The sequence below is a fragment of the Labeo rohita genome, chromosome 19 (genome assembly GCF_022985175.1).
Source record: "Labeo rohita strain BAU-BD-2019 chromosome 19, IGBB_LRoh.1.0, whole genome shotgun sequence".
Lineage (NCBI taxonomy): Eukaryota > Metazoa > Chordata > Actinopteri > Cypriniformes > Cyprinidae > Labeo > Labeo rohita.
The window spans coordinates 7,356,164-7,366,073 of record NC_066887.1 but is presented as its reverse complement, the minus strand read 5'-3'; the positions used below and the strand labels follow the sequence as shown (position 1 = coordinate 7,366,073).

The following is a 9,910-nucleotide window of genomic DNA, read 5'->3' as shown; positions in this document are numbered from 1 at the left end:
ACAAGAAACACAAAAAAAAAAAAAAAACAATAAAACAAAACTACAAGAAAAAACAAACAAATACCAAAATAAAAAAAATAAAATAAAATAAATAAAACCCACAAAAAACAAAATAACACAAACAAAACAACTAAAAACAAAAACAAAACAAAACTAAAACAAAAACCAAAACAATAAGTAAAAAAAAAAAAAAAAAAAAAAACAAAAAGACAGAACAAAACTAAAACCAAAACAAAAATCAAAACAAAACTAAAAAAGAAACAAAACAACTAAAAGCAAAAACCAAAACAATAAGTAAAACAAAGACCAAAATTAAAAAAAACAAAAACAAAACAAGACAGAACAAACCTTACAAAACCAAAACAAAACATCAAAACAAAACTAAAAGGTAACAAAAACAAAACAACTAAAAGCAAAAAAACAATAAGCAAAACAAACACCAAAACGAAAAAAAAGCAAGACTGAACAAACCCAAAACAAAACACCAAAACAAAAACAAAACACCAAAAACATAAAAACAAAACTAAAAGGTATCAAAACCAAACCAAAACAACTAAAAGCAAAAAAACAAAACAATAAGCAAAACAAACACCAAAACAAAACAAAAAAACAAGATGAAACAAAACCAAAACGAAACACCAAAACAAAACTAAAAGGAAACAAAACCAAAACAAAACATCAAAACAAAACTAAAAGGAAACAAAAACCAAAACAAACACCAAAACAAAAACAAAATGAAACAAAACCAAAACAAAACTAAAAGAAAACAAAACTAAACTAAAAGGAAACAAAAACCAAAGAAAAGAAAAAGAAAAGAATGCAAACACCAGAAACTGTGAACAAAAACAAAATAAAACAAAACAAAACAAAACAAAACAAAACAAAACAAAACATTCTCGGGCAGCTCCATCGAGCACCAACATTCAAAGGAAAGGGGCCTGGAAAAACGAGGAGAGAAGCACCCATTTGTCCCAAGGTTCACAGTTCAGGAGGAGTGTGTGTGCAGTCAATGGGGCCAAAGACGAGGAGGAAGAGGGTCCAGGAAGAAAGGATGACATCATACTCGCACCTGTCAGTGAAATGCACACCTGGGACCATGTCTCTTAATGCTATCAAACATCTGGTGAATACAAACTAGTGCGCTAGTGCAAAAAAGGCAGCCTGCTTTCAACACAGGAAACTCTGCCCTGCTATGTGGTTGATGAAAGACACAAACGATATGATGAGAGGGAGAGGAATTCGATTGGTTGACGTAGGCGGCCGGGCGGCGTTCCTCACGAGACGGCGGCTGCGGCACTTTTGGACAGGTGGGTCGGCAAGTGGGTCAGGGACAGCTCCACGGCGGATCTCTTGCGGGGCCCGCGCTTGGCCGGCGGTTTGGTGGGGCTGGAGCCGTTGCAGCCATCTGCCGTGCTTCTCACAAGGACTTTACCACACACCTGATTCACCAAACTGTTGATCTGCTCCTGAGGGACAAAGATAGGGAGAAACCATGGTGAAAAGGGTGACATGACAGATGATTTCTCTCAAATCACTTTGGCTCATGTTTTGAAATAATCTCAGCAACTGTCAAAAGTAGTAAAACAAAACAATTAATTTATTCTTCAAAACCTAGATATTTTGACAGTAAAAGGCTTTTTTTTTTTTTTTTTTTTTTTTTTTTAAATTGTGTGAGCCGTACTAAAAAATGTTCAGTTTCAGTTAACCTTAGAAATATTTTGATGTATACAAATTACATTTTTGTTCTACTTTGTCTGCCGACTAAGTTTAAAACATTTTTTTAAAGAGGTCTTTTATGCACACCAAGACTGCATTTATTTGCTTAAAAATTCAGTAAATACAGTAATATTATAAAATATTATTTGAATTTAAAATAACTGTTTTCTATTTTAATATACTCAAAAATTTAATTTATTCCTGTGATGCAAAGCTGAATTTTTAGCATCATTACTCCACTCTTCAGTGTCACATGATCCTTCAGAAATCATTCTAATATGCTGATTTGGTGTTTAAACAAGCCAAAAAAAAAAACCCCCAAAAAAACAAAAAACAAAAACACAACAAAACAAAAACCAAAACAAACAACAAAAATGTAACAAACAAAACGAAACACCAAAACAAAAAACAATTCAAAGCCAAAAATAACACCTAAATTAAACAGAAACAGAACATAAAACAAAGCAAACAAAAAACAACAAAACACAAAACAAGACAAAACATTCTCATTCAGCTCCATCTATAAATTATTATTGATTATTTATGGTGCTCTATTAATAATTTCTTAATGTTTTTGCTGCTTAATATTTTTACAGAAACTGTGAGAACAGCATTTCAGCATTTATTTGAAATAGAAACCTTTTGCTACATTAGAAATGTTTTTTATGGTCACTTGATAAATTGTATGTATCCTTGTTAAATAAATAAAATAAATCAGTATATTAGAATAATTTCTGAAGGATCATGTGACACAGAAGACTGGAGTAATGATGCTTAAAATTCAGCTTTGCTCAGGTATAAATTAAATGTTAACATATTAAATGAATTTTAATATGTTTGTTTTAGACATTTTAATATGTCTTTATATATATATATATATATATATATATATATATATATATATATAGATAGATAGATATAGATATAGATATAGATATAGATATAGATATATAGATAGAATAAGAAATGTAACATCTGGTGTGAATAAAATACAAACTGTTCCAAGATCTGAAGTTACTGTTTTGAGAGAGGAGAGAAAGAAAGAAAAAAGAACTTCTCATCTGAGAAGTGAGCAAAAGCAAATACCAAAAATTGTAACACAACACTGAATCCACAGAAACTCATTTGCATGTGGAAATATGTGCCAGTGTTTCCCAAATATTTGTCACTTTGCCAGAGCACAATATTTCATGAAGGGACAGCAACAGTCCATTTAGTAGGGCTGTTGAACCCGTAGGGTCCTTTATGCAAAAGCGTCTCAACAGCTCCCCCTGCAGGCATGTTTGTGATCATGTGTCTTACCTCATCATAGCGGTACATCATCTTGAGGCCACGGCAGCTTTTGTGTTTCTCCACATACTGCAGCGCACACTCCAGACAGAACACCACATTTTCATTCTCCTGCACCACCTGCAGCATTAACAACAGCCATTAACTCAATTAACATCAGATCTCATTTTCAACATGCAGTAATTTTAGTCAGTGATGACTGAATGTGAATTATCAGCTCTGGAGGTAAAATAACACCTGTGACCCAAATCTAGAACTGTTCAGTTCTATTAAGACGACAACACAGCAAGAACAAAAGATTATACAACGCACACTGGCAAAACTATATGAAAATCAGTGCTGTATAGAAAACAGGACATTTCAGAACACTGCAGTACTGTGCAGATTTATTTAGTTAAAACAGCATATACAGTGTATTGTGATTTGTAGTATAGTGCAGTTTTGTGTCCACCTTATTTTTCCCATAAGAGTTGGCGTGGCTATTTGTAAATTTAATGGGTCTGGCTTCTGGTCTCATCTGCATCCAGCTATTTTTGCTGCTTGATATTGCAAACTGGTGTCTTACAATATAGTTTTAATGTATTATCTTAATTATGAGCACAGTGGCTTGTAGTGCAAAGTTTTACCATTTACTGCACATTGCTATTCTTCATTATCTCCCTATAGCAGCTAATAACCTGGAAGTCTCAACCATAGGCTTATTACCGCTTTGAAGAATAAGGTGGATAAATCAGTGCTTATTAAGCTTGTTGACTACAAGGGCCCCTATTGTCAAAGATAACAAGGGCCCCCAAGACATTTCTGCTGGCTGTTTATTAGTATGCAAATATTATATATTTGTTATATTGATTCTGCTTGACCATATTCTAGATCCCTTACACAAACTACTACAAACAACTAACCTAGAAAAACTTTAGTTATTAGTGAATGTGTTCCCAAATCTAAAGCATTACCAAACTGCTTATTTATAGAAATGAGGAGTGTAAACATTAAAATATTTATATAAAATTGTAATAAATATTAAAATAATTTAACTCCTCAATTACAGAAGTTTTAGTATTCTTCTTAAGGGTTTATAATTTTTTTTTTTTTACTAATACCAATGAATTTACACAAATTTTCTAGTCATTTGTTGTTACATTTATTATTATTTTTCCTTTTTTTTAATACTACTACTATCACCGTTTACTCACAAACAGAAAATGTATCAGCAATTTCTACCCCATAAAATATATTTTAGAGCTTGACAAACACTGAAAAATGTGTATAATTATCATAAAGTCCATGGCTTTTTAAGATTTTACTTTCTTTACTTTTCCTTGTCTTGAAATTACACTTTTAAAATCCTCTCATTCTCTGGATAATGTGAGAACTCTGGTTCTTAAATAAAAATGACAGTTGTTAAGGAAACAAATTAAAATAAACTACATTATAAACGGTACTTTAGATGCTTTTGCTTATTTTAAAGCTTGTTTTGTCTTATTTTGCATAATTTTAAGCCCTCTTCGAAGAGTGCCGAGACCCTGGTTGAAAACAGCTGTTATAGACCAATTCAGTGTTTGCAAACAGTGATGAATTTTTTTTTTTTTTTATTTTGGGCAGAGCTTATCTGGCTGCAGAAAATTACAGTTACAAGTAGCAGTCTATGGAGCCATGAAATAAAACAATAAAAAATAAATAAATTTGAGTTTATATTTCAAAATTCAGACTTCCGAGATTATATCTCACAATTCTGATAAGAAAAAAAACAACTCATCATTCTCTCTTTTCCCCTCAGCTCTGGCTTTTTCCCCATGAGAATTAACAAACTCACTATTGTTGAGTTAAACCGAGTTATGAAGTCTGAACCAGAAAATATAAACTTGCATTTGCGAGAAAAAGTCAGAATTGTGAGGTAAAATAAATATATGTTATGCAAAATGTGAATAGTAATAGGTTTAAATATTATGTCATACTGTAACTGTAGGGCTAATACAATACATCCCCTATAAACAGCATGTAAATAGACCTATTGTTTAAATCAAATTTACGCTTTAAGGGTAATCACAGCAGTTTTTATCGTTTGCATGTCTGTTTAAACATCTGCATTTAGCTTCAAATGGCGTCTTTGATGACAGTATTCTATAAAAATGATTTGCATTCTGATTCTAGCATCAAAAGGCACAACTCTTATTCCATGCATTTTACCCATTTTACCCATTTGTTACCAGTGTTTTTCTGCCACCACTATGCGCGGGGCAGCTGCAAGTGACGCAACTGTGACGTCTGCTCTGAACTGGTCTATAATATTAATGTTAGCACAGTATAGACTGTACTGACCACTAAAGTACAGTATAGTTTTTACACTGTGTCTATAAGCATACTACCCATCCTAAATAGTGAAATTAATTGGTGCATCCCATATTTTTAACTTTTGGTAACGATTTAGATTAAGAAACACAAATTATTGACTAGTTGCTTACTAGCATGAATATTACTAGCATAGTGGCTGTTTATTAGTATGCAAATATTATATATTTGTTATATTGATTCAATATTGACTGCCTGACAATGTTCAAGATTCCCTACCAAAAAAACTACTACAAACAACTAGCTTATCATGAGCAATTAGGAGATTATTGAGGAAAAACTTATAGTTATTATGAATGTGTTCCCAAAACTAAAGCATTACCAAACTGTTTATTTATAGAACTGAGGACTGTAAACATTAAAATATTTATATAAAATTGTAATAAATATTAAAATAATTGAACTCCTTAATTACAGAAGTTCTAGTATTCTTCGTAAGGGTTTATATATATACGTATATATATATATATATATATATATATATATATATATATATACACATACACACACACACACACACACACACACACACATATATATATATACACACACACACACATACACAAATACCAATTAATTGGTATGTTTAGCTTTTTACATTTTATACATACATTACATTTTTTACTCAGTTGGACTAGTTTTCAGTGGCAGTTGGGTGGGTTTTGTTTTGAAAACCTGGCCAATATGAGTTGAGAGTTTGTGAAGGTTGCATAGGTTAAGCATTCAAATTAGGACAGAGCCTTAGTTTGGTTGGTACAGTACTGATATCTACAGTACAGTACAGTATAGTATAATCTGAGCTGTATCTCACCATAGATAGGTAGCAGAGATGCTGGCACGTTTGGCAACGTCTCTCAGATGACTCCAACGCCAGCCACTTGCGCGGTTTCTTCCTGGTGTCAGCGGGTGATTGGTTGTTGTCGTGAGTGCAGTAGCGTGCTGAGGAGAGCAGCCCTGCTTCATACAGATCCTGCCTTTGCTTCATCTCTATGTTCCTGTAAGACAAGGGTGTTCAATTCCAGTTAGAGGACCATGAAGTGCAGTTTCTATATTTCCCTCCTAGCGCAGGTCCAGACATCAGGCTCTGTTTTCAGTGCTCACCTGAGATCTTTGAGAAGAGAAGAGATTGTACTGAGCACAAGTCTGTTTTCTCGTTTGGCCTCGGCTGTGGCGATCTGGTAGAGTAGCTTCTCCATAGAGAAGGGTTTTGCTATGCGCCTGCATTTCAGGTCCTGCGAAAGAAGAGCGAACATGCAGAGGGTTTTTAACACTTAAACATTTATACAGGTAGGTCTCAGAAGCAGGACGTGGAAATGTGAAAGACTCACCTTAGCAGCCTCGTAGCCCAGGTTCATCCACTGTGGTGTGGCAAAGTGCACAGTTTCAGACACACTGTAGCCACAGCACATCTTGGACACGAACGCACCGGGGAAGACCACCACAAACTGCCCGCTCTGCTGGACCGTACGGTGGACCTTGATCCCCTCACGACAAAGCACCTCTGGAGAAATCTGGAGAAGTGTAGAGACATGTATGTTTAGGTCATGTGTATGCAATGAAACACAAGTGCACAAAAAGGTAATGCTACAATATATTACCATAATGTTCTTCTCCAGCATTTCAAGTCCCGGCGTGCCATTGGCTTGTAGCAGTGTGTGCACCACTTTATCAAGCTTAGTCTTTTCCTCAGCAGGAATAGAATACCTGTAACGGGACGGAAAGAACTTCCTGTCAGTGTCATTGTTTCGTTGACATAAGACAACAGTGCTGTCTGCCAGCTCCTAAACCAGCTTTGTTGCTATGGAAACAGGCCTGGGCTTTATTATGATGAGTCATGCACATAAAAACACAAACAAACAGCTGAGGCTCCCGTGAGTGGAATGCATACTGTAAGTGACTGCGTGTTTTACAGAGTACTGCGCCCTCTAGAGGAGCTGATGTTTACAACATGGCTGAGTTAGAGATATTTCCAAAATTAACATTTTGGTGATCAAAATAAAATAAAATGAAATAAAATGAAATAAAATAAATTGACTGGGCAACTAATTGAAATAAGTTTAAGTTTAAATACTAAAACGTTATAAAAATGACGAAAGTTAATTAAGTTAATTAAAATGAATATTGAAAACAGAAAATTAAAAACTTATTGAGGAAATTGTAAATAATATTAAAATTACACTGAATATATCTAAAAATAAATAATAATGAACAAAATTAACTAATTGTAAAATGTTTTTGTAAAAGACAAGAATCACCATTTGTTAAGTTTTTGTAAATATTTGTATTTTTTTTTTTAAATCATATAATTAATTATACAATATATAAAATATATAACATGACCGATGTACACTGTATCAGGAACATTTAACATTTTATGAGATTATTTATACACAATGTTATTCATACACATAAATCACAATGCAAATGACCAAATAATTAAATTTGTCAAATAATTTAATTACTAATTATTCTATATTATTTTATTTATTTATTTTTTAATCAAGCAATAAATAAATAAATAAATAAATATTTACTTACATAAATTCAAAAGTAAGTAAGATTTTTACATACATCATCTAACAACCCAATGCTGGTTTATGGGGTAAAAGCTCAATGTAATTATTTTTAATTCATTAAAATGTAAAAAATTGTAAATGGTAAAATATTTTTTAAATTTAAAAATCATATAATCAATTATATTACAAATATTTAATATTTATATTATTTATATTTAAGATATTTTTGATTATGTAAAACAGTAACATGACCAAAGTATGCTGTATCAGCAACACGTAAAATTATTACACAAAGTTATATATACACAAAAAACATAATAAAAAATGATCAATAATTAAATTTGCCAAATAATTTAATTATTAATTATTCTATATTATTTTATTATTTATTGATTGATTTTATTAGTACTTTCTCTTTTTCAATCAGTCAGTCAATACTTATTTAATTTTGAATTATTGCAATATTTTTACATACATTATCTAATGGTGGTTAATGGGGAAAATGTTCAATTACTGAACATTTTAATATTTTAATTCATTAAAATGTATTTAAAAAAAAAAAGAAACCTGTCTGTATATTGATGATACACTGTATCAGCAGCAATGTTATTTTTTTTGATAAAATAATATATACAATGTTAGAAATACACATAATATAAATCATAATAATGCAAACTGTCAATAGTTTATATTATTTTAATACTTAATTTTATTAGTTTTTTTTTTTTTTCCATAAATAAATTAAATTAACTTTTGGATTTATCTAATGTTGCTACACGCATCATTTAACAACACAATGCTGGTTTATGGGGCAAATGTTCAATTCAGTTATTTTAATTCATTACACAGTACTGGGGAACAAAACTCACCAAATGCAATCAGCACCAGTGTGTAAGTAATCAATGTATGGAAGGCGGTTTTGGTCTTGTGACCAGCATGAGGTAGAAAACACCATGCCGATGTTCAGCCAGGGAATAGTCACCCCTGTGAGAGAGAACGACAGAAAGAGGGACAGAGAGGGGGGTGATGACTTATTCAACAAAGGAGCTTTACATGATGTGGAGAGCAGTTTCTTTCCTACAACTGACAACAGTGGACTCACCAGGCACAGCACCAAGATGGCGCAAAATGGATCCAGAGTTATTGGGAAGGACAGTGAGGTTCCATCCATGCCTACAGAGTACATAATAGCAGCATTTTAATAAACGCTAAAACACATCTTCCCATCATGCCTTTAATTCAGCTAATCGAAAGCAGCTCTTACTTGGAGAAGGGTTCGGACTTGCCCACAGGGAAGCCGCTTCCGTGTGTGTTTGTGTCCACTTTCCCATAATGCACTGCTACGTGGCAGTCCCTCTGCTCCACTATCCGCCAATAATCTTGCTATATAAAGAAAAGCAGCACAGACGGAGATGAAGAGAAATGGCAGGAAATAAGGAAATATGACAGGATACAAGGATACAACTGTCATGGGATATGCTTATAAAAATATGCAACACGGAAAGTACATGCTATTTAAAGACAATTTGTTATAGAGCAGCTATTATTATACCTTTGACCAGGGTCGACATTTTACACCAGCAATGTAGTAACATACTAAACTGTACACATCTGGTTAAAATACAGGAAGCGGTTTGTGTTTACCTCAACTTCAGCAGCCCCAGGCTCTTTGTTGAAGCACATCATCATAGTATTTCTTGCTATTCTGTAAAAGGTGGTCAAAGATACCGATCTCCCCTGGAAAAAAACAATAAATGGTAAGGAAAATGGCAATATAATCTGTGGAATGAGCTGTTTGTTTGTTTGGCAGCCATCTTGGAAACAAACTAACATCTGTTAAACTACCATTAAGTTGTCTTATGTCCATTAAAGTGGCTTCTTCTGCTTAAATTAAGACTAAAACCTGAGGTAAAAGGCATGCTTTTTGTCATCGTTTATTTTAAAGACAGCACTTCCTTTCTGGCCTATAAATACCTGAGTGTTGTAGTTTTACCCATTCATTGTTCCACATCTCAGATTCTTCTGAGTACAAGTGAGGA

At 33.0% G+C, this 9,910-nt stretch overlaps 1 protein-coding gene across 1 annotated transcript in view; it reads right to left on the bottom strand.

Annotated features, from left to right (window-relative positions):
* Positions 1 to 258: 258 nt before the first annotated feature.
* jarid2b (jumonji, AT rich interactive domain 2b) overlaps positions 259 to 9,910 on the bottom strand; it is a 119,776-nt gene continuing 110,124 nt past the window's right edge. Inside the window, exons 9-18 of the mRNA XM_051137228.1 lie at positions 9,516 to 9,608; positions 9,136 to 9,254; positions 8,974 to 9,044; positions 8,741 to 8,855; positions 6,954 to 7,059; positions 6,684 to 6,866; positions 6,457 to 6,587; positions 6,167 to 6,350; positions 3,019 to 3,126; positions 259 to 1,466 (exon numbers count right to left, since the gene is read on the bottom strand). Coding sequence (XP_050993185.1) covers positions 1,275 to 1,466; positions 3,019 to 3,126; positions 6,167 to 6,350; positions 6,457 to 6,587; positions 6,684 to 6,866; positions 6,954 to 7,059; positions 8,741 to 8,855; positions 8,974 to 9,044; positions 9,136 to 9,254; positions 9,516 to 9,608 — 1,302 coding nt within the window. The 3' untranslated portion in view covers positions 259 to 1,274. The remainder of the gene's footprint in view (positions 1,467 to 3,018; positions 3,127 to 6,166; positions 6,351 to 6,456; positions 6,588 to 6,683; positions 6,867 to 6,953; positions 7,060 to 8,740; positions 8,856 to 8,973; positions 9,045 to 9,135; positions 9,255 to 9,515; positions 9,609 to 9,910) is intronic.